Genomic DNA, 25,481 nt, shown 5'->3' with positions numbered 1-25,481 from the left:
TAGGTAATTTCATTGCTTTTTGTTATGATCACTATTAGTAATGTTAATATTAATAGAGTAGAACATAAATAAAAGGCAAACAATTTCTCTAACAGCCTAATGACTTGAGACAGATAATTGGGGTTTTAATCCATCAAGAGGGATGAGAGAAGGTTAGTAGGTTTTCTGTAGCAAGGGAAGGCCTGGTTCCTGTCTTTCCCTTAGCCCCACAGAGGAAAATGAGAAACAGATCCACTGCTTCTTTCATCTTTATTTCTCCTGTTTTTCTCCTTATTTTATTCCTGAGGGGAAAATTTCAGAGCTGGTATGTCCAATATACAAGTAACAGATTTCAAAAGAGGGATTTTTATAAATGAAGGGCATATATGTGAAAGGAGAAAATACAAACAGTGCAGAGGGAGAACAGTTTCTGGCTGACTAAGCTGTGTAGAAAAAATATCACTGAGATGGGCGTGGGAAGAGACAAAGAGAGCATTCAGAGGGAAAGATGGCTGAAGAAATGAGGAGAGAACAATTTGGGAATATAGATGTCTAGAAATCACCCTAAAAATCAAAGTCATCCAGTAGAGAATTTTATTTTTTCCTCGTAGGACATGTTTAAGTTGATTCTTTAACAAGTCCTGGAAATCTGTGAAAGTTGTTGGCCACATACCCAGAAGAATTTGAGCTACTCATCAAAAGCACCTGTCTCAACCTGTTATTTGCCTTCACTTCTTACCTGGTCTAGAATTGTAACCTCTTTTCTCATTTCTCTGGGTGACACACCAAAGTGGATGGTTATTTTAAAAACTACAATTAAGAGTGTTGGAGATGGAGAAGAAGCCTTGAGGATTCTTTGATTCTAGCACAAAGGAATTTGTCAAATTAACCACTTGTAAACACTAAGAACTCAATACTGTCCATCGAAAAGTGTTTGTGATTAGGAAATTGTAGGAAGAGGAAAGCATATAGCCCAACAGTTGGACCCCTGAGGCTACCTCCTATGTAACAAGAAAGCACTAGACCTAGGAAAGCAGGGATCCAGAGGGCCCCCAAAGTGAAAAATAGGGAAAAGCAAGAAGTACAAAGCTTTAAAAATACTTACCTATTTTATATAGGGCTTACTTTGGTTTGATACCTGTTGATAGCCAAGACTAGAATGGGCCTGGATGGGGTCTTCCTGTCTTGAGCAAACTGGTATGAAAGTTAGAGATTAGGAGCTCCTGGCTGGCTCAGTGGCTTGAGTGTCTGACTCTTGATTTTGGCTCAGGTCATGATTTCATGGGTTGTGGGATCCAGCCCTACATTGGTCTCCTCAGTCAGTGGGGAGTCTGCTTGAAATTCTCCCCCTCTATCCCTTCCCTACTTGTTCTCTCTCTGTCTGTCTCTCTCTCTCAAATACACAACAAATATTAAAAGAGAGAGAGAGAGAGAGAATAAATAAAATAAAAGTTAGAGACTAGGGGCTCCTGCCTGGCTCAGTCAATAAAGCATGAACTCTTGATCTCCAGAGTGAGCTTAAACCCCACATTAAGTATAGAGATTACTAATAAACAAATTGTTTTTTAAATGCTGGAGATTATACCTCTCTTCTTCCTTAGAGTCTTCTGGGGATAGGCTGGTGGTACTCTTGAGAGTCCTGAGCCAAGTTTTGGGGCAAATCCCTTAAGGGACTTCATACTCACTGAATAGTTGCTGAGAACGTATCGGGTTCTTAATTTATAGGTTCCAACCTAAAATCAAGGGGATTATTTGGGTTAGTGTTGACTAGCAACTAAAACTTAGAGTGGTGAGGAGTTCTAACAGGTAGTCTGATATTTTTAAAAATGAGAACCATTGTTTCAGTCAATGTGGATTAGAGTCAAAGATCTCAAAGGATCTTTGTAAGGGAAAAAATGGATTTTGATTAAAATGGTAAGTTTTAGATAGAGAAGAAGGGGAAGACAGTTATTCATTCATTCATTCAAGAAATACTTGTAAAATATCTATAGGCCTTGTGCTAAACACCAGGGATTCTGTAAAGAACAAAAGTAGACAAGATCCCTGCCCTGATGGAATGTGGAGTCAGACATTATACATAGTAAAAGACAAAGATTATTTCAGAAAATGGTAAGTGTTATGAAGGAAAAAGAAAAGTGTAATGGGATAGAGAGTGACTTGGGAGGAGGTTTGATGATGAATGTTTTAGGTAAAGAATGGAGAGACCAAGGGCAAGCTGGGTAGCTCAGTGGTTGAACATCTCTGGCTGAGGGTGTGATCCTGGGGTCATGGAATGGAGTCCCACATAGGGCTCCCCTCAGGGAGCCTGCTTCTCCCTCTGACTATGTTTCTGCCTCTCTCCTTGTCTCTCTCATGAATAAATAAATAAATAGTTTTAAAAAAGAAAGAATGGAGAGACCTATCTGGGGAGGTGATAGCTGATTAAGTTCTAGGAGATGAAGAACTGGCTCTGTGAAGGGGCATTCTTAGAAGAGGGAGCAGCAAGTATAAGAGGCCTGAAATGGCAGTGAACTGGATGCATTTGAGGGACACAATAAAAAAAACAGCAACAATAATAGAAACAGAGTATAGCCAAAGAAAATAAACAAATGACAAAGTGTCTAAGACAAAGTCATCACAGTAGGCCACATAGAAACAATTTCTTTTAATTGCAAAGAGAATTTATTTAAAGTGTTATGTATTTGAGAGAAAGAGAGCATGGATGCACATGCTTGTGCTCAGGGAGAGGGGCAGAGGGAGAAGGAGAGAATCTTGAAGCAGACTCTGCTGAGCACAGACACCCTGACCCCCACAGAGCTCAATCCCAGGACCCTGAGAATATGACCTGAGCTGAAATCAAGAGTTGGACACTTAACTGAGTGAGCTACTTGGGTGCCCCTTAATTGCAAAGAGAATTTAAAGGGAAGGTTTAAAGTAGAGGACACCTGTGACCTGGAGAAGATTCAGAAAAGGCCTGAGTCCCTTACACTAGCATTGTTCTATGTTGATATGGAGAAAAGAGGGTGACTAGGATATAAAGCTGTTATTTTATTTTTTTAAAAGATTTTATCTATTCATGACAGAGAATGAGAGAGAGGCAGAGACACAGGCAGAGGGAGAAGCAGGCTCCCTGCAAGAAGCCTGATGTGGGATTCAATCCTGGGACTCCAGGATCATGCCCTGAGCTGAAGGCAGACGCTCAACCACTGAGCCACCCAGGCGTCCCATATAGAGCCCTTATAATAGGGAAAACAGAAAATAGAGCTAAAGCCCAGGTAATACCCAATGTCCTCAAGCTTTAGTTTAGAAATTTGTGCCCAGAACTAAGGCAAAACTCTCATTGCTACCGTTGCCAGTAGGTAAGGCAGCCCAGGGGTCAACCCAAAGTATAGTGTTGTAGTTACCACAATTGGTACTTGAAATCCAGAGGAAAATGGAGATGATGACCACTGATTTCTCCATTAAAAGAAAAAACAAAAATGCTGCCTAACCTGAAATTCAATGGCCTAAGTGTTTTATATTTTTATTTTTAATTTTTTAAAGATTTTATCAATCTACTCACGAGAGACACAGAGAGAGAGAGAGAGTCAGAGACACAGGCAGAGGGAGAAGCAGGCTCCATGCAGAGAGCCCAACGTGGGACTCAATCCCGGGTCTCCAGGACCACACCCTGGTCTGAAGGCAGCGCCAAGCCGCTGAGCCACCCGGGCTGCCCTATTTTTATTCATTTTTTAAAAAAGATTTTATTTATTTATTTGAGAGAGAGCGAGAGAGCTTGAGTGTGCATGCTGGCACTTGAGCGGGGTTGGGGCAGAGAGAGAGGGAGAAGCAGATTCCCCTCTGAGCAGGGAGCCCAACAGTGATGTGCTCCATCCCAGGACAGAAGCCTAGGATCACGATCTGAGCTGAAGGCAGACACTTCATCAACTGAGTCATGTAGGCATCCCTAATATATTTTTTTTCCCTAATATATTTTTAATAAAGCTAAAAAAATGTCAAATTCCTGTGTTGGAAAACAAAAAAGCACCAATGCATAATAGCGGTAATATTTTGTTTGTTTTGTGTTTCAAAGGCTTTGCAGCATTTTAATTTGGTCTGAATTCCTTTGTCTACCAATTTAAAAGACAAAGTTCACTTCTTTCCCAAAGAAGCTAAGATTTTAATTAAGTACACATTATTTCCTAGACATCAGGACTCCAAAAACATTGGATGAGATTTTTTTTTTTTTAAGGCTAGCATGTTTCTCAAGGGGCTACACTTTTCCTTAACAGTTTTACCTCAGTCTGGATTATGATACTTTCTCAACACGTGCTTTAGTAGTGAAAAAAACCATTAGCCCTCTATAAAAAAAATAATATATATATGTATATATATATACACACACACATAATATAAAGATTTTATTTATTTACTCATGAGACACACACACACACACACACACACACACACACACAGAGAGAGAGAGAGAGAGGCAGAAACACAGGCAGAGGGAGAAGCAGGCTCCATGCACTGGGAGCCCGATGTGGGACTCCATCCCGGGTCTCCAGAATCATGCCCCAGGCTGAAGGTGGCACTAAACCACTGAGCCAGGGTCCCCCCTCTAAAAATATTGAACAAACATTGAGCTAATACAAAGGGGGAAAATGGGACATAAAAAATCCCATTTGTAGAGTGCTGATGAAGTAGTCAACATAGCAGTTTTCACTTCTCTGCACAGTATCACTCTGAGGTGGCTTTGTCACTCATGGATGCAACTCAGAGAAGGTAGCAAAGATCTGAGCTGTCAGATGGCTAAGTAGAATTTAACATAATGGCCATTGGTCATCAATCTGTGTGCTGTCCATCAGACAATATAGTATCCCTTATTTAGATGGAACAGTGACAATACAAAGGATAATTTTAATTACTAATGTTAAGAAAAATTTAGTAAATTCTGCTTATCAATAGTCACATTACTTGTAATACTCCCTTTTTCTAATGGAAAAGTTAACTATTAGAAATCTGCCAAGGATATAGATGACTTTTCAGAGAGTGTGATGGAGGGGGCCTGGGGAAAGGAGGGGGAATAAAATCGTTTACAGCTGACAATAGCCTGCAAGGAAGCTTTGGAAGCATTATCCATCCAGGGCTGAGCAAATGGAATTTCTTCTCATTCCTTTGGCCTTTTAATACTCAGGAATTCATGCAAAAGCCTAGGGTGAGCACCTTAAAATGTTTAGAAACAAGGAGTCTTTGCTTTCCCTTTCTTTAAAAGAAAGCACAGGTATATAGAAGCTCTTTCAGGTAACATTTATGTTAACGGATCAGTATTTTCTGTTGGCAGAGGATCGTATGCTCGCTTTTAAGCATCAATGAGTTGGGAGCAGTGAACCTAGTGTTTACTTAGCTCCTAGGCAGGCCAAGCTTGTTACTGAACCTGTAGTTTCATAAACCACATCAAGAACTTACATCTCTTCTCCTTTTCTCAAAAGACAGCCTTGTGACCCAGTGTGTGCCATATTCAATTAAAAGCAGTAAAGACAGGGATCCCTGGGTGGCGCAGCGGTTTGGCGCCTGCCTATGGCCCAGGGCGCGATCCTGGAGACCTGGGATCGAATCCCACGTCAGGCTCCCGGTGCATGGAGCCTGCTTCTCCCTCCGCCTGTGTCTCTGCCTCTCTCTCTCTCTCTCTGTGACTATCATAAATAAATAAAAAATTAAAAAAAAATAAAAGCAGTAAAGACAAGCCAATATTCTTTTCATCTTCTCTCACCAGAACTTTAGATGTCTTATTCTATACTTGTTTTTTAATAATAGTATTAGTAGACATCATCTATCTAGAACTGACTATATGCCAGGTACCATGCTGTTATCATGTTTTTATTTAATCATCAATCATCTCCTCTGAGATAGGTATTAGAACTATCCTCATTTTATAGATGAGTAAGCTGAGCTAAAAGTTAACAAGTAAGCAATTTGCTTGATGTCACTTGAGTAGCAAGAAGCAGAGTTGGAGTTTGAACAGCTCTACCCTTAATAATTACATTGCATAATATGATATTATAAATACATAATTTCTTTGAAAATGTTTCTGTTAATGACCAGCAGTTTTCAAAGCCATTTATTATTTTCAGTAATAGCAATTAATTAATTAAACCCTGTTCAGGGATCCCTGGGTGGCGCAGCGGTTTAGCACCTGCCTTTGGCCCAGGGCGCGATCCTGGAAACCCGGGATAGAATCCCACGTCAGGCTCCCGGTGCATGGAGCCTGCTTCTCCCTCTGCCTATGTCTCTGCCTCTCTCTCTGTGTGTGACTATCATAAATAAATAAAAATTAAAAAAAAAAGAAATAAAAAAAATAAACGCTGTTCAGTTTCTCTTTAATTAATATTCTTTTGATTTTTCCCTCATACAAACAAACAAAGCCAAGGTCCCAAGTAAGTGTTTTACAAAAATTATCCCACTTAATTCTCATAACAATTTAAGGATGCTTAGAGAGGTTATATATTGGGGATCCCTGGGTGGCTCAGGGGTTTAGCGCCTGCCTTTGGCTCAGGGTGTGATCCTGGAGTCCTGGGATCAAGTTCCATATCGGGCTCCCTGCATGGAGCCTGCTTCTCCCTCTGCCTGTGTCTCTGCCTCTCTCTCTGTGTCTCTCATGAATAAATAAATAAAATCTTAAAAAAATAATAAAAAAATAAAAAATAAAAAAGAGAGGTCATATATCTTGCCCAAATGGTCAAATTGATAGCAAACTGCTGAGATGAATTTGAACAATGTTATTGTTCAGGGTTTTTTCGTTGTTGTTTTTCAGTGTTTAAGCAGTTTAAACTCTTCACTTCAAAAGGTCCATTTCTTACAGGTTTCTTCCTTCTGCTGTAATCATTATATGCCCTGTTGAGCTTGGTAAGTTCTAAAGGTTAATGTCATTCAAAGTTATTTTTGATTCTTTGAAATAATTTACTTAAAATATTTCTGAAGACAGGCTTTCCACAAGACATATGCACTGCATTAACAGCCATTCTTTAACAGAACAAAACCTTCCTAGTTAATATTTCTTATTTTAGATTCTTAGATTAGAAACCCAACATCTTCCATAAAGTTGTGTTTGCTTTAGACCCAGCTGTGAGCACCAATATAAGTGATGCAATATGCCAAATCTTGTTTTCCTTGTTGACCGATGGGCCAAGTTCATCTTTCTCATGACCATTTGATAAGCAAAGAATATTGAGTCATACATAGAGCCTTTTTACACTGGGTAAAGGTTTCTAAGCTTTCTAAAAATAAAGGCAATTCGAGAGTAACAAGTAACGTCATATTTTTAATGCCCTGAGTTTGTTTTATTACATAACTCAGCTATAAATACTGCCAATGAGTCTCTGTTTCAAAACTGTATCTAACTTTCAGTACCAAAATGAGGGCATATGTCCTTCACAATATAACTATTTTATGAAAGGGGAGAAAAAAAGAAATTCTTTCTGATTTCAGCTCCACCAACAAATTTTGTTTCTAGTTATTATAGCAGTATTATGAATAAATGTAGGCCTTTTGGTGCTTTGGGGGTTTTGTTCAGATGAATGTTGTGTAGAAAGCAACAGAAATATGTGTAACTTAATTTCTTGAAGAAGAAAAAACATTGTTGCATTACAAAATGTTGGGATTTGTTTGTTTTAGATAGTGAATACAATTTAACTGAAAACGATTGTAGTCTTTTCATCAAATTAAACCACGGCTATTTTTGTTTTACTTTATGCTTCTTTGTATGTATTCTAATTAGCAGTATTCTAATATGGACAACCTTACAAGTGACATGATTTTAAGAGGCACCTTTCCTATCTAAATCACTGCTCCCCTAGACTCAGTTAAGGGAATGTCAGAAATCTCATAATTCCTTTGTCCATTCCACACATTCTTTTGTCCTGTTAAAATGTTAATAATGCCAGACTGGTTGACACATTGAGTCTTACCAGGTAGCTCATACACTTGGGAGTCTTTTACTAGGAGTCTGAATATCTGAAATCATTGATAAAACCTTTTATTTTCTTTCAGCCAGATGAAGCATAAGGATGAGTCTGTTCAGAAAGTAGAGTGGGAGATGCAATTGTTGGGAAATTCAGACATGTGTTTAGAGAGGACTCTGTGGTTTATGTAAAACGATTGTTTAACTGGCAACCCACTCCATAAGATATTTAGTATTTAGACAATTCATAGAGGCACACTACAGATACAATATCTGTTTATTTGTATTATAAATATTTTTACTTATTTATTCATGAGAGACACAGAGAGAGAGAGAGAGAGAGAGAGAGAGGCAGAGACACAGGCACAGGGAGAAGCAGGCTCCATGCAGGGAGCCCGATGTGGGACTTGATCCCAGGACTCCAGGATCACACCCGGGGCCAAAGGCAGGCATCAAACCACTGAGCCACCTAGGGATTCCCAACAGTATCTGTTTAAATTTTCTGTTATATAGCAATTTTGCAGAACTATGGTAGTTAGCCTTAGCAATGGTCCCCCAATGACCCCCCAATTCCTGGAATCCACACTCTTGTGTAGTCCCCTCCTCCACTGCACCAGGGGCAGTTTACTATGTGAGTGATAGAATATGTGTCACTTCTGAGACTAGATTATAAAAATCTTTGCAGCTTCTGTCTTGGTCATTTTCTTGCTCTTTTGGATCACTGGCATGGGGAAGCCAAGGTCATGTTGTGAGTGGCTCTGTGGAGAAGTTCCTATGGTGAGGAACTTGAGGCCTTCAGCCAGCAGCTCCACGAGTGAGCTAGGAAGCAGATCCTCTAGCACAGTCAGTCACTCAGACAACCATCGTCCCGTCCCATCCGCAAAGAAACTTGACTGCAGCTTTACAAGAGACCTTGTGAAGGTGTCTCGGAAACACCCAGTTTACCCAGCCTCAGATTCCTGATTTTCAGGAACTCTGTGAGATAATAAATGCTTGTTGTTTTTAAGCTGCTAAATTGTAGGACAAAATTTTTGTTACCTTGCTAGAGATACTGAAAAATAACCCATTCATTAGTCACCAGACTCTGTAAGCTGAAATGCCCATGAAGCATCATAATTTGGCATGAAATTCCTGCCAGGTAAAAAAGTATAAACAAAATGTAATAAACTTACATACTTACAACGTCCAGGCAGGGGGCAGCCCCGGTGGCACAGCAGTTTGGCACCGCCTGCGGCCCAGGGCGTGATCCTGGAGACCCTGGATCTAGTCTCACAACGGGCATCTCTGTATGATGCCTGCCTCTCCCTCTGCCTGTGTCTCTGCCTCTCTCTCTCTCTCTCTCTCTCTCTGACTCTATGAATAAACAAATAAAATCTTAAAAAAAAAAAAAAAAAAGAAAGAAAGATACAAAGTCCAGGCAGTTGGTGGCCATGATGAACTGAAGACTGTTCCCTAGGTCTATGGATGGAAACAGACATGTGTTGTCATGTGGGTATTTGGGTCGCCGTATTGGCAGATCTTTTCATTTTTCAAGGGTACTATGTATATGGGTCAGTCTCTTCCTAAGCCCACATTACACTCCAGATAATCAATCCAAGCTAATCATAATAAGTCTATACTTTCTGCTATTGAATGGTTCAGGAACGGGCACGTGACCCAATAATGACAAACTAAATGTGAGGAGAAATCTCTGAGGAAGTTTCTGGGAGAGGGTCTTTGCTCCTAAAAAAGAGGCACAGAAAGAACAATCTTGTCTTTTTCTTTTTCTTTTTTTTTTTTTTTTTTAATCTTGTCTTTTTCTATCTCGTTGTAATGCATTGTTATTTGCTGAGAGTCTAAGATGAAGCAAGCTAGCACTAAGATGACCACGGAGAGAGAGAAAGAGCCTGGAAGTTTAATGACATAGCTAGGCACTGACGCAATCAACCCCGGAGAAATCTGCATTTCTGATTGTATAAGGTCATAAAGTCTGTTAAAATGCCTTATTTTAAGGCCGTTGGAGTTGAGGTGTCTTTTACTTGGAGCAGAAAAAACATTCTAACAGATACACAAGGGAAGCTGGTAGTCCATAATTTTGCAAACAACTGATTTTTAAAATGCATGAAAATCAACTTTAAAATAGTCCTATATCAAATAAAATATATCTGGATGGCATGTTCATCCACCTAGCTGCTAGTTTGTGATCCTTTTGTAGTCACTATATTACTATACTGCCCAAAAACATTTTTTAAGCTCATTTACATTTGTTCAGTGACTGTTTATTGGCTGCCATTTGGCTCCTAGAAGAAGCCGAAAAGTCCTGATAATTGTCATTTGTTCAGTGTCTAGCACTTAACATACTGTTTCTAATTCTTACAACTCTGTTACGTAGAATTGTTCTCTCTGTATTACAGATAGGCAAACTGTACTTAGAGAGGTTAGCAGCGATTGATAAGTAGGGAGCCAGGATCCCTATATCCTACCTCCACCTCTACCCACATGCCATATTTCACCCCCATTCTCAGGAAATGAGTTCTCCAGAGGACATTTATGCATGGAAGACAAGCCTAGACAAAGGCAGGCTTTTTACAATTAGCTCCCTGTGAGGACCCTGCTTCTCCCTCTGCCTATGTCTCTGCCTCTTTCTGTGTGTCTCTCATGAATAAATAAATAAAATCTTAAAAATATATATCTATAAGTATTGGGGGAGAATCTTTAAGTACCCCCTGGAGGCCAAGAAACAAAAAACAGGGATTTGAACCTAATCCTAATCCCTAATAAAATCTTTTTTTGAACCTAATCCTAATCCCTAATAAAATCTTTTTTTTTAATTTATTTATTCATGATAGATATATACATATATAGAGAGAGGCAGAGACACAGGCAGAGGGAGAAGCAGGCTCCACGCAGGGAGCCCGATGTGGGACTTGATCTCGGGACTCCAGGATCATGCCCTGAGCCTATGGCAGGCACTAAACCACCGAGCCACCCAGGGATCCCATAAATAAATAAGATCTTTAAAAAAAAATTTTTTTTTTTTTCGAGAAAAAGCTAGAAGTTCACTTGGAGAAGGATTGCTGCATTTGACAGAAAATTGGAGCTCTAACTCCTTTTCAGCACTAGGTTCTGTGATTCTCAGATCACTGGCAAGAAGTTCTAGTGTTGTTTTTCTTCCAATCTTTATTCTTTTCATCTGTGGCCACAGCCCACCTGCAACTGAGGGGTTTGAAAACCACTCATTATGCTTCCGCAAACTCCTCAGGAAAAGTGTTTTAACTCAAAATACTTAGTGTTTCATTGGCTTTCAGAGACCAAACTTGTTGAGGGGTAGAGAAAGCCAACACATCAGAGAAGACAAATGCTCCAGTGAGTGGAGCTAGAGCAGCCTTGTGTTTGTCATTCATCCAAGAGGGGAATTACTGAGGCGCAGTAACTAAGAGGTACAAGCTGGGTGGGAAGGGAGCTCTGTACACACTTCGTGCTTTGTTTAGGCAGGTTCTCACTGGGGTGACTTAATTTGAGTGGTTAAGAGTTCAAAAGCAGTTACTGAGAATATTCTACTGTACCATTGTTGGCATTTATTAAGTACTATGTTCAACAGTTATATGCATTATATTGTTACTCCACGCAGAAATTTATCATGCAAGTACTATTATTGTCCCTCTTGTCAAGCCGGTGGCTTAGGGAAGTAAGGGAACTCACCACAGATCCCATAGGAAGAACTAGGCCAGACTGAGCATTGGTTTGATTCCAAAGCTGAAGTAACTATATATTTTTGAGATATATATAAAATATATGTTATATATACTCCTCATCTCTTGTATTATGTATTATTTGACTAATACTGAAAATGAATCTGTAGGATTAGTTTCCATATAGAGATTATACCAAGATTATATAAAATTTTAAAAATATAAAAATTTTAGGGTGCCTGACTGGATCAGTTGGTGGGGCATGGAACTCTTTTTTTTGTTTGTTTGTTTCTCTGGGTAAGTTCCATTTATTAATCGTTGTAGAAAAGCACGTGACGCTTAATCTCAGGGTTCTGAGTTCAAGCTCCATGTTGGGTGTTAGAGATTACTCAAAAATAAAATCTTTTTTTAAAAAATCAAAATTTTAAAAAGGTACTTTGTTCTTTTTTTTAGAAAATTCAATTTTAAATAATGAGAAAAATAGAGATCAAATGACTTAAGCAGAACTTATCTTTTGCTCTTCAACACTATATACAGTCCATATATGTATTTATATATTGTTATATTTAGGCTGCTGTTGCAGTTGTGGGTCCTCAGACATCTTCATGACTGAAGGCTGGCAGAGAAGAATGTGGGCCCTCCGCTGCCAGAGACATCCTGCTAGCTGTAGACATCTGCCTCTGAATCACTGTACCATTCATTTAGCAATTCATCATCTGTTTCTGGACCTTTTATTTTCTTAAACGTTTAGCTAAATATATTATTCTCTTATTGTATTCCTCTGCTCTAACAGCCTGATAATGTCTTATAATTTCAAATCTCCCATGGCCCCCACACAGGCTTTCATATAATTTGATATTTTTTTCCTTTTATGTGAAAGAGCAGTGCTCAGTGTTCTTTTAACAAATTTTTTGTGCTTGGAATTATACAAGTAAATGCTGATTTTATGCCATATGTTCAAAAACTTAGCTTTTCCAAATACAGGCAGTACCCAAATTGCAAATGGAACTTTTCCAAAAGTTATTTTGTATACTGGTTTTTGGAACTCTGTAAAAATAATATGCATATTGGTTGTATTTCCAAATACAAGAGCTATTCAACCCATCACACATGTGAAGTAAAATCATTTCCTAAACAACCATAAAACCAAGTGTTTATATACATAAAACATAGTTGTATATGTACCCCACGCCTATCCCCAAGACTCCCTGCTGTGATATGAGCAAGCAGATGCCCCTGTTCACTTTTTTAGGTTTTAAGCCAAGAGGCTGTGGGTAGTTGAGCTCTTGGGACTCAATCAATGAGGTTGATTGGGACTGAATCAATGAGGTTGCATGATGGAATCCGGGAGGTCACAGAACTGACAAGGGGTATTATAGGGGACCTCCTGGGGCCTTCTAAGTGTTGTGGTAGGGGAATGCCTGCAAGGTGTCAAATACTAATTTCTTTCCGTTCCTTTTCCTTGCTCCTTTTTGCTGCCGAAGGGATTGCAAGGCAGAAAAAAAAAATCAGCAAAGGGGTTTTGCAGCTGTAACAAGATGGAGTTGACTCCCCTTTCCTTTGGCTTTGATATCTGTGATACGAGGTGATGAGAATCTGAGGAGGGATCTGTGGCTAGGTCCTGACTAATCCAGACAGGAGAGAATTTCTCCTTGCAAACACCCCTCCTCCCCTCGCACACATGCTGCAATGTGGTGGGGTGGGAGAAAGAAATGCATTTCATGGATTTGACTGAGCCTGGATATCCTAAATGTCTGCATGTTGGTAGGAGCAAGGAGGAATGAAAGAAGAGAGGGAAGGAAAATATTAGCAGAGGAGGGAAGTGATATGTAAAGGATACGTTTGTTTAGGTCATATTTTGCCTGTAAAATAGAGGATAAAACCCAAATCGAGGCCCCTAAATTCATAGTCCAATTACATAAATGCAATTTTATTGTCTAGGAAAGATGTTTTAAAACCTACATTATTAAATCCAGATGTAGAATCTTCTGTGGGTAACTCCACTTTGTCTGTGTCAGCTTTATAATGTTAAATATAAGTCGACCTTGGAAAATCTTTAGCTCTTAAGTAGTACGGGGGGCTGGAGGAGAGGCCAGCCTGCCCAGGCATCTCTCATCTCTCCCCTCTGGAGCTGAGTTCCAACAATCTTCTCTTTTACTCCCTTCTCTCTCATGATTTCACCCTCTTCAAGGTACACAGATGTATAGGAACTAGGTCTGCCAGCAGACCCCCACCGAGTGTGAAAATAATTGGTGGAGGAGCCACCGCAGGGGAGGGAGGGCAGCAAGATCTAAGCAAGGCAGCCAGAATCCCAAGGCAGAAGGTGGAGAAACGGGTGGACAACTCCTATCAGAATCGCTGCCTATTATATCAAGAATCTGTGATTGGTGAGTTCTAAAGTAAGTTAATCAACCTCTCTTCCACAAGTACCCTTTTAATTATGCTTTTGGAGCCAGAAAAATTAGTTTAGTTAAAGAAAACCCTAAAATAGTGCATACAAGCATCTTGAATAAAGATTTGACAAATACAGCTTGGGATTCCTAATACTCTTTTTACCCAACTCATACTGAAATAAAATTAAATATTTAGTTAAATAGGAGTGGGGAAAATCAAGAAAATAATTCACAAAAGTTAAACTAAAATGGATTATTTGAGCTAGGTTAGAGAAGAAAATCAGTTTTTGTTTAAAGATTTTATTTATTTATTTATTCATGAAAGACACAGAGAGAGAGGGAGGCAGAGACACAGGCAGAGGGAGAAGCAGGCTCCATGCAGGGAGCCCAGTGTGGGACTTGATCCCCGGACTCCAGGATCACGCCCTGGGCCAAAGGCAGGTGCTAAACCACTGAGCCACCCAGGGATTCCCAGAAAATCAGTTTCTAATTGAAACCTAGGTTTTGGGGATCCCTGGGTGGCTCAGCGGGTTAGTGTCTGCCTTCAGCCCAGGGCGTGCAGGAATCCTGGGGTCCCCACATGGAGCCTGCTTGTCCCTCTGCCTGTGTCTCTGCCTCTCTTTCTCTCTATGTCTTTCATGAATAAATAAAATCTTGAAAGAAAGAAAGAAAGAAAGAAAGAAAGAAAGAAAGAAAGAGAAAGAACCTAGGTTTTAACAATGAATGTTTAAGTTATACTCAGATTTTCTTCAGGGTACATTAAATTGCGGGATAGTAGTCCTCCCTTGCACTTAAAAAATGATTACCAGAAAGAAAATATCATCGTCTCTTTGGCCTTCTTTTTCCTTGTTTAGCTTCAGTAGCGTGGCCAGGAACCACTGAAAGGAGAAATCTTAAGATACCCAACTGCAGTGATTAATAAAAAATTCGAAGCTGACTTATTTTAGGATGATGAGTGGAGCCGTTTAAAGGCTCTACTGAAATGCGGTCAGGCCAACAGGGTGGCTTCAAAATTGCCAGCAGCGAGTCTGCTTTGGAGAGGCAAATGTGTCGGCTTAACCCCAGTTCGTTGCCCTGCAAAAGCGAGACAGGTGTTAGAGGGCTGGATTTTTGGATAGGATGGAGGCCCGGACGGATGAAGTCTTCTCTGGTTAGAAAGGAAATTTGGTATTAAGAGGGCCTCACTGAATCCCAGTAATAACCAAACAACTGGTGTCGTCCAGGGCACCCGGAGGAAAGTGGGAGGCAGGAAGTAGAAAGGCTCAAACTCCTCTCCCTGGGTCAGTTCAGGAATTTAATTTCAGCCAATGTTTATTGGAGCCCAAGAAGTGTTGGGGACAGTGTTAAGCACCGGGATATGAAGCTCAACGAAGCGTCTTGTCCTTGAGGCGCTCACACTCCAGTAGATGGCTTCGACGTTCCTCGGGCGCCTTTTAAACTTTTATCCTGGGACTTACAGGGGAGAGCTGCGACTAGGTCCATCCACACTTCCCTCCTGCAGGTTCCGAGACCCGGCGCGGGGAGCGGAGGGGAGATGCTGCAGGGGCTGGTGCCAAGCCGGCGAGCCCCAGCCGGCGCGGCGGTGCTGCCTCCGGGCAAGGCGCGGCCAGGACCTTCCCCCGCCCTGGCTCCCTGGAGCTTGTGTCCGGGGCACCGCGACGCCGAGGCCCGCAGCCGGCTGGGGGCGGGGGGCGGCCCCGGGAGGTCCGAGCGGGGGGGGGGGGGGGGAGGGGGCCCGGGGGGGGGGTTCCTGGCGGGGTTCCGGGCGGAGGGGAGGGGGGTCCTAGCGGGGGGTCCGGGCGGGGGTCCGGGCGGAGTGGAGGGGGTCCTAGCGGGGGGTCCGAGGGGGTCCTGGCGGGGGTGCCGGGCGGGGGGTCCGAGCGGGGGTGGGGGGGGCGGGGGCCGGCTCCCGCACGGGACTGCGCGCCCGCGCCCGCGCCCGCAGCCAGGGGGCAGAGTTCCCGGGCCCGTGCTCCGCGGACTACCTGGGGCTCAGGCCCCGCCACCCCCGCCCGGCCCGCGCCTCCTCCGGCCGAGTCCTCTCCGCTTCCGAGGGGCAGCGGCGGAGGCTCAGCGCGGGAGCCGCGGCGGGAGGCGAGGTGCGGGGGGCGGGAGGAGACTCGAGGGGGGGCCTCGAGGGACGCCGCAGCCCCGCCCCCTCCTCCCCCTCCTCCCCCTGCCCTGCAGAAGCGGAGGAGCCGGGGAGCATGGACCAAACCCTGCTGCTCCGGCACCATGACGCTCGCCCGCCTCGCGGTGGCTCTGGTGTTCGGGGCGCTCCCCGAAGTGATCGGCCTCGATGCAGTCCCCAGTCATCCCTTGCTCCGCCGCTCTCGCCACGCGCCCCCTCGGGGTCCCCGGCGCCCTCCCTACCTCCCCCCCGCGCCGCGGCCCCACCGCGGGGACTGCCCGGCCGGCGAGCCCTGGGTCAACCAGACGGACTCGGGTGCCCCTTGCCTGCGCTGGGCGGAGGTGCCGCCCTTCCTGGAGCGGTCGCCCCCGGCGAGCTGGGCTCGGCTGCGAGGGCAGCGCCACAACTTGTGCAGGAGCCCGGACGGCGCGGGCGCTCCCTGGTGCTTCTACGGGAGCGGCCGCGGCCGGGTGGACTGGGGCTACTGCGACTGCCGGCACGGTGAGTGGCCCCGCCGAGGCCCCCAGACGTGCTGCGGGGGGCGCCGGGCTTCGGGCTCGCCTTGCCCGCGGTGCCGCTGCCTGCCCGCCGCCCAGGTACGCGAAACACCGCGGCCCGTGGCTCTGAATTGCCGAGGCGAGCTTTGTGCGTGAGGGCTGCGCCCCGGGTTCTGAGGTGGTCCTGCCGCTGTGTGTGCGTGTGTGTGTGCGTGTGTGCGTGTGTGCGTGTGCGTGTGTGTGTGTACGTGTGTGCGCGTGGTGTGCGTCGTGTGTGTGGCGTGTGCGGTGTGTGTGCGTGTGTGTGTGCTGCGTGTGTGCGCGTGTGTGTGCGCGTGTGCGTGTGTGTGCGTGCGTGTGTGTGCGTGTGTGTGTGCGCGTGTGTGTGCGCGTGTGCGTGTGTGTGCGTGCGTGTGTGCGTGTGTGTGTGCGTGTGTGTGCGTGCGCGTGTGTGCGTGTGCGTGCGTGTGTGTGCGTGTGTGCGTGCGTGTGCGTGCGTGTGTGCGTGCGTGTGTGTGTGCGCGTGTGTGTGCGCGTGTGTGTGCGTGTGTGCGTGTGTGCGTGCGTGCGTGTGTGTGTGCGTGTGTGTGTGCGTGTGTGTGTGCGTGTGTGTGTGCGTGTGTGTGTGTGCGCGTGTGTGTGCGTGTGCACTAGTGGGGGCTGTGTGCGTGGGGTGGGTGCGCGCCCTTCAGGTCGGCTTGCCTCGCCTTCGGGGTGTTACCGTATTTTCATGAAAGAGGCACAGTAAAAGGGGGATACAGTCTAATTACTTGTTTTGGAAAGGGAGATATTAGATCTGATAGGACAACCAGTAACCTCCCCCCCCCCCCCCCCCGGTAGACCCCTCCTTGGGGTCCGTCTGGAGGAAGGTGGTACATTTTTGCCTTCACTCTCTCATCATTGACCTCTGAAAAAATGTGGCAAAATTTTCCCAGCCAGAATCCAGCTTGTCAAAATGATGTTCCCATTCTGGGGCACAATTTGGCGAATATCATCAGTGAGTGAAGAGAGAAGAAAGGAAAAAGAGATAGTAACTATCTTAGGGAAGAAGCAACTTGATGTCCTCAAATGCAGTTTTCAAGAATGCCATTTTTTTTTAACCTGTATACGTTATTTGTGGGCAATTGGGATTAGTTGGTAACATCAAGAGAAAAAGTTCCCTAAGATGTCTTGGTTTTATGGTACAATGAAAACATAGTAATAGGTTTAATGTGTGTAAATGATCTCTCTTTGAACGGGGCTTCATTTTGAGTTGTTGGGGTTTTGTTTAACATTAGGGCTTTGCCCAGGCCCCACAACCCCCTTCTTTAATAGCGGGGGGGGGGACTTTATGTCCCTCAAAGTTTGAATTTTCCTTCAAACATCTTCTTGGGAGCTCTGTGTCTAAGCTACAGGGCAAAGGTTTCATGAACTGGGATTCTGAGATATGTTATACTTTGTACCTTTTGGAGGTAATTTGGAGGTTGGCTTTCATAGTGCCATTTTTTTCTACAGACATTTTTATTTATCTAAGACATTTATTGCATTAGCCTTGAGTTAAAGAAAAGTGATAGGAAGGTTAAGATCAATTATCCTTCATCCTGGAGTATGAAGTCATTGCTATGTTCATGTTTCATGGACAGAATGCCAATGTGGTTATAAAAAAATTGAGGTGATATCAGGCAAAGAGCCCTAGCCTTGTCTCATTATTTACTGTAAGAGATTACTTACAGTAAAATATCATGTTTAGCAAACACTGGGAATTTTTTCACTTTCCTGTTATTGTAATATATTTCATATTTTTATTTATTTTTTAAAAAGATTTTATTTATTTATTCATGAGAGACACAGAAGGAGAGAGAGGCAGAGACAGGCATAGGGAGAAGCAGGCTCCATGCAGGGAGCCCGACGTGGGACTCAATCTGGGGTCTCCAGGATCATGCCCAGCTCAAGGCAGCGCTAAACCCCTGAGCCAAGCGCTGCCTGGTATTTCATATTTTTAAATGTATATTTTGGAGATATATGTGTGTGTGTGTGTATATACTGAAAGAAGAATGGAATTCAAAGTTAAAACACAATAGTGATAAATTGCTCTCTTTCTCACACAGAATTCCTTTAACTTTATATTCCAAATGAGGAGACTGGTTATTCTTTGTTTCCCCCCTTGTGTTGAATAGAAATTTAAATCCAACAGCACCATAGACTCTTTGTGATGTTTTTATGTTCTTAGCTAATTCTCACCAGACCAGAATCCCAAACACTGCATAATCGTCCTTCGTGCAGTACTTCCTGGGGCAAAGTGATTGTACATAAGAGAAACAAAAGAAACCACCCAAGATGGGAGATAAATGCATGCACCCCCCCCCACAGGAAAACAGTCAGCTGGCTATATAATAATTAATTACTTTCACAAACCTCATCTTGATAACCCGAGCTTCCTATCCTTTCATTTACTTCTCACTTTCTGATGAGGCATGATCTATACCTTTGAAATGACTGGTATGTTCTGCATCTTATGACTTTCTGGCCTTGGGTCTATATTTCACTTTGGAGAGTAAACAAAGCTATCATGGAGTAGCGAAAATAAGGAATTATGCTTTAGAAAACACTCGTGTCCATTTTGGCTCTGGCAGTAGCTATGTAGTTTGGGGGAGACTCTTAACTCCCAGAGCTTTGGTTTCCTTATCTGCAGAAAAGCAGTTTTTGATGAGATTAATTCAAAGAACTTTTCTGGCTCTGAGCATGTTACCAAAATGACCTGGCCTGGTAACAGCGAGGGTTTATTGAGCATTCACTCTGTGCTGAATGCTGAGGTAAGCGTTTTATATATTAGTTTTCTCATTTAATTCTCACAACAACATTAGAAGGTAGTGTACATTTTCATGTCACAACTCATTTTGCTCTAGTTCTTTAATTATATAAACCTGTAGGAATATATGTGCTGTCTGATTTTGTAGCTTAAGGACTAGTCTGAAAGGAAAGAGGAAGGGAATTATGTTTGGTCCAATGCACATGATTTCCTGTATCTTAGGATTTAGAAATATCCAGAGGTCTTTTTTTTTTCTTTTTCTTTACAAACAAAAACCAAAAAAAAAAAAAAAAAAAAAAAAACCCACAAAAAAAAACACAACTAGAACAAAAGGAAAGAACATTTATAGTAGTAAGATCCCTCCTTCAAAAAAGAAACTGGAGTTCAGATTCCCAGATCTAGTTGCATTGAGAGAAATGAGGGAGTTGGTGCCTTTGAGGTAGAGAGTTGGTCTAAGCCTAGTTGAAGGGGCGCAGGGGGAGATCTGAGGTGAGCTTAGGGTAGGGCGTGGACACTCCAGTGGCTCAAATGTCTGAGAGTGAGAAAGGTGATGCCTGGGCCCTAATTGTATGAAACTGAATTAGTAATGAAGAATCATTTGGAGGATTGGAATACCCTAAATCAGTCCTGGGAGTTTGTCCTCTTAATAAGCGCCTAGGAACTTATTAAATGTGGATGCCTAGGCTCTAGCCTTCAGAAGCTCTGATTAAGTAATCCTTAGATCTTAGATTCCCGAGAATGAGCCTCCCTCATTCATCCAGGTCATCTCAGGACCCTGAGATCATGACCTGAGTCGAAGGCAGATACTTAACCCACTGAGCCATCCAGGCGTCCTGAGAATGTGCATTTCTGAAGAGCAGTCAATGTGATTTGGATGCTGAAGACCCTTTGTCACACTTGGGAAAACCAAAGGTGGGCATCAGAACCCATCTGGAATATATAGTGGTGGATGATTATGTAGATGGAGTCCACCATCTGTGACTTAATTCTGCTAGGTGTCAGATCAAACAGAAGGCAAGCCCATTATGGGAACTTTTTTGTATCATTCTAGGAAAGGGTACCACTGTTTTTCATTTGATTGGCGTGGGATAATAACAATCCAGTTCACCAGAATATGATTATTAACTGCACGTGAACTAGGTTATTTTTTGTATTGCTACAGAAAGAATTAACACGCAACTGATTCCGCCCCCCCACCCCCATACCCTGCAGTAATTTAGAGCTTCCTGACTAGGAAGGGAAGATCACTTTCCGGTCACTAGTTGGCATGGCAGATGGGACAACCTGATGCTGTGCTAACTAACTACTCTGAGTGATAAGCAGCCGAGTGGAACTCAGCTGTAGGTGACTGATGACTCATATGCGTGTACCCACCCCAGTCTCCTGATTCAAACAGAGATGGGAGACTTATGGGACAGTTGTTTACAGGCTGTACTCTTTGAATTCTATCTGGTATTTGAAGTGAATATTAATTAAAAAGTTGGCTGAAAACTGTCCCTTTAAAAAAAAATGCTGCATCTTGATTCTGTGTAGCAGGTTCTGAGAGACATTAGCAATACCAGATCTGATATATTTCCTGGCTGGATTATGAATTTTGAGCTCAATCTGCTCTTTAGGATAAAGCAGATATAAAATACTTTGAGGGATTCTCTCTTTACTAGTCTAAAGATTTTTGTTTTAAGAAGAAAGAAAGATATCTAGTTACTATTGCCTTTTTATTATTATTTTAAAAGATTTTACTTATTTATTCATGAGAGACACACGAGAGAGAGGGAGAGAGAGAGAGAGAGGCAGAGACAGAGGCAGAGGGAGAAGCAGGCTCCATGCAGGGAGCCCAATGTGGGACTCGATCCTGGATCCCGGGATCACGCCCTGGGCCGAAGGCAGGCACTAAACCACTGAGCCACCCAGGTATCCCTACTATTGCCTTAAAAAAAAAAAAGTTTATTTATTTTAGAGAGGGAGAATGAATGGGAGGGTCAGAGGGAGAGGGGAGAGAGAATCTCATGCATACTCCAAGCCGAGCTTGGAGCTGGATACAGGGCTTGATCTCTCACGACCCTGACATCATCTTTGTAAAGTGATTTGGTTCAGGGGTGCCTGGGTGGCTCATTCGGTTAAGTGGCTGTCTTCTGCTCAGGGCATGATCTCAAGGTCCTGGGATCTAGCCCCATGAAGCGCTCCCTTTCCCTCTGTCCCTCCCTGTGCTTGTGCTTTCTCTCTCTGTCTCTCTCAAATAAATAAATAAAATATTTAAAAAGGAAAAAAAAGTGATTTGGTTCATAATTGTGGAGGCAAACCTAAATATCCAGCTATAAGATACTACACAGAGGTCCTTTCATTTGGTGGATACTATGTGATAATTGTAGAGATTATATATAAAAAATGGAAAAATTCTTATGATAATGTTAGGGGGAAAAGATGGATACCAAGTTTAAATACGTTAGTTAACATTGTGAAAATAAAGATGTCTTTGGAAGAAGAAAAAAATTATAATTACAAATTTGGGTATGAGTGTGGCTTGGATCAGTTAGGGTACTTTTCGTGACAAAGAATAGAAAACCCAATTCAGAATGGCTGAAGCAACAAGGAGATTTGTTGTTCATATTACAAGAAGTTGGGCTCCGACATGGTACAACTGTTTCTCTGCTATTCTCTTGGCTCCTCTGTTTTCTAAGTGTGACTTTTAGGCTAGTGGTTATAGTGGTTATTCCAGGCTTCCCACGGAGATAGGATAGCCTATATATATATGAGATAGGATAGCCTACAGAAGAAAGAAAAGGCTCCCACCTTTGCCAAAAAGAGCAAAGAAACCTTCCCAGGATTCCACCCCTCACCTCTCTACTTCTTCCTGCATTTCATTGGCCAAGACATGGTGATGAACTTCACATGTTCCTCTGGCACTCTGGGGAAAGGAAAATTCAATTAATACAATTGGATAGTTTAATCAGGATTAATCTCAGAACACCTAGGGACTCCCCTGGTGGAAAGAAGTGAGGTAGTTGTTGAGGAGAACCAACAGGGTCTGCTAGAAGTATGGTTGGAGTTTGTCCCGACATTTGGGAAAACAATGCGATTAAAAAATAGCAGTAATTAATTTAAAAAAATTTTCTGTGAAATGCTATATTTATTTTTCGACTGAATCTAGAAGAATGACATTAAGACCCTGATTTGATTGAAAAAGCATGTTTTCTTGTTATAAGATACTATTTGCAGGTCTAGCAAATTTATGTCTGAAGTGAATAATTCCACAATTGTTAAGAAAATGCAGGTTGGTTCAGATGTGATGTAGACACTTTTAATGAAGTTTCCTCCAGCCCTGAATTAACTTGTAAAGAAAACAGTACTCTGAAATCTCTTCCTTTAGTCTGCATCATGACCTGGCACTCAGGTGTGTACTATGTGTACAATTGATTTAGACCGCCTTCTACATGGTTGATACCCTGTTCAGAAAAATGTTGATTTTTGCCTCTTCTGCATCTTACTTTTCTAGGGCAATCCCCCCACACTCCTCCCCTTCCATCTGCAAGTCAGCCCAACAACATTAATAAAAAAATTATTGTATGCAAAGCACTAAAGTAATGAGATTTTCCCCCCTATTACAAGATACAACCTCAATACTTTTTATTAGGATCACTAGAGGGACATAAAGGGTAGAAAATGCTGATTCTTACAACAAGGCAAGGATAGATTTCATTAAACATTTTCTGAGTTCACACCAGAAGCAGCAGTTACAAAGATGAATAAAAAGTCATCTGTGTCCTCTGGTTGAGGACACCTGCTCTTTGATTGAGATGTCAGAAGAATACTAAACATTCTCATTACCTTTCCTGTGATACCTACTCTAGGAGACAGATAAGAGGATTACTATCAGGAGTAGTTTAGTTTCATCACTCAGAGCTGAACAATAAAATGTTAATACCCATACCATTTGCTGATGTGTGAATAGTTCAGAGACACACAATTGGTGAAATTATCCGCTAGGGTTATATGTGTGTATTAGTTTACCATAATTAAACCATGGATAGAGTCTTTTTTGCATAATAATGTATAATGTTTTAAATGAAGGAATCGTTGGGACACCTGGGTGGCTCAGCAGTTGAGATCTGCCTTCAACTCCGGTGGTGATCCCGGGGGTCCCAGGATCGAGTCCCACATTGGGCTCCCTGCATGGAGCCTGCTTCTCCCTCTGCCTCTGTCTCTGCCTCTCTCTCTCTCTGTGTCTCTCATGAAAAAATAAGTAAAATATTAAAACAAAGGAGGAATCATTGATAAAAATCTATAAATTCCTAATAATCTCAGTGTAAATGGGTAGAATTACTTACTAAAAGGAAAGTCTCTCACTGTTTTAATATTTTCTTTTTTTGTATATTTTTTATTGGAGTTTAATTTGCCAACATATAGTATACCACCCAATCGTGTCAAGTGCCCCACTCAGTCCCCCGCCCACCTCCCTTTCCACTACCCCTTGTTTGTTCCCAGAGTTAGGAGTCTCTCATTTCTGTCACCCTCACTGATATTTCCCACTCATTTTCTCTCCTTTCCCCTTTAATCCCTTTCACTATCTTTTATATTCCCTGAATGAATGAGACCATATAATGTTTGTCCTTCTCTGACTGACTTACTTCATTCAGCATAATACCCTCTAGTTCCACTTTAAAAAAAATTAAGTATGTATGGGACTCCTGGGTGGCTCATCGATTGAGCATCTGCCTTCTTCAGCAGTATTAGGTACTTTCACATCCTCCTCGCCATGTTTTGATATTTTCTCATTTTGGATTAGATCAGTTGAAATTTTTTTTTCTTAGCACTGAAGGTATCTACATGAATAATAAATGAAAAACTAATATGAATTATAGATGTGAACTAATGGAGGCAGATATAGTTCAGTTGGATCTCAGTCCAAGGGAATGTTTCATATGTTAAGAGCTGATTTGATTTCATTTTGACATGGCATGATTTGAATAAAATCCATTTCACAATGGTAAAGCTAGTTTTGGTTATGGGAAAATATAATCATAGACAAAAATACTGTACCTCAGTACTATCAAATAGATTATAGGAAGAAAAACATTAAGATTAAACTAGCCTCCTGTACTGTACTCAAAAAATTCAACTAACCTCCCAATTTAGTTATTTGCAGGGATGTGAGTTTTTTGTGTATTTCATAATTCAGATAGGACATGATCATTCAGTGTATTTTCCCAGTTTTGCCTTTGGTATAAGACATAGGATTATGTTTAATTCCTTTGTGAAATATGTGTACTAAGTTGTCCAACATGTAATAGGCTTTTTTCTTCAGAATAGTTTATAAATTGAAATTTCTCTATCACTTTTAGCTTTAAGTATACTTTTTGTCAGGGATCTGAACAATAGCTTGATATCACCAGCATGCTTTCTTTCTGGTTCCACCAGAACAATATAATGATAACTAGAATTAATTATTTTCTGCTTCTGTGAAGATCAGTAATAGATGAGAAAGGATTTGTGTGATCACAGTACTTTTACTCATTTATCAAATTGTGATTTTAAATGATTTAAAAATATTTATTATTAATTCTATTCAGAGAACACTACTTCCTTTTTGCTGCTTATTCTTTCTCTTCAAATTGCTATTCCAAAAGTACATGTCTGTTAACGAAATAGACATATCTATTTATTTGGTTTATTTTGGAATAAGCTGGATTTGCAGAGCAAAGACAGCTGAATAGCCTGATTCCTTTCCTAGTATTTCTTTTACGTCTCCTTGAAGTGTGGAGTACGAAAAGCATGGTTTCACTACCTGTGCAAGGACAGGTAATACGGTCATGGCTTTATCAGTTTGCTCTAACCAGTACTGCAACCGAGCAGGTTCAACAACAGAAACGTATTGGTTCACAATTCTGGAGGCTGAAAGTCCAAGATCAGGGTGTCAGTAGGGCAGCCCTTCCTCTGAAGTCATGAGGGAAGGATCTGTTCCAGGGCTCTCTTCGCTTTTGATAGTTTGGTGGCTTCTGGGATGGAACCCCAATCTTCAGCTTGTGTTCTCTCTCTGTGTTGGTCTGTGAGTCCACATTTCTCCTTTTTATAAGAACATAGTCATACTGGAATAGAGCCCACCCTAA

General features: G+C 42.1%; 1 protein-coding gene and 1 long non-coding RNA gene across 4 annotated transcripts in view; one reads left to right on the top strand and one right to left on the bottom strand.

Moving 5' to 3' along the window:
- The window catches only part of LOC121493088, a 44,303-nt gene extending 35,119 nt beyond the window's left edge, over positions 1–9,184 (bottom strand). The window contains exon 1 of the long non-coding RNA XR_005988373.1: positions 9,070–9,184. This is a non-coding gene — a long non-coding RNA (uncharacterized LOC121493088). The remainder of the gene's footprint in view (positions 1–9,069) is intronic.
- PRSS12 (serine protease 12) overlaps positions 1–25,481 on the top strand; it is a 137,594-nt gene that overhangs the window by 53,446 nt on the left and 58,667 nt on the right. For 2 of the 3 annotated variants that reach the window (XM_041758661.1, XM_041758660.1), the window contains exon 1: positions 15,844–16,593. The exons of the other annotated variant lie outside the window; for it this stretch is intronic. In XM_041758661.1, the coding sequence (XP_041614595.1) occupies positions 16,197–16,593 (397 nt within the window). In that variant the 5' untranslated portion in view covers positions 15,844–16,196. Of the gene's footprint in view, positions 1–15,843; positions 16,594–25,481 lie in introns of those variants that run through there. 3 annotated transcript variants of the gene reach the window in all.

This window comes from Vulpes lagopus, chromosome 6 (genome assembly GCF_018345385.1).
Source record: "Vulpes lagopus strain Blue_001 chromosome 6, ASM1834538v1, whole genome shotgun sequence".
Lineage (NCBI taxonomy): Eukaryota > Metazoa > Chordata > Mammalia > Carnivora > Canidae > Vulpes > Vulpes lagopus.
The sequence above is the reverse complement of the archived record's forward strand: the minus strand, read 5'-3'. Positions and strand labels throughout refer to the sequence as shown.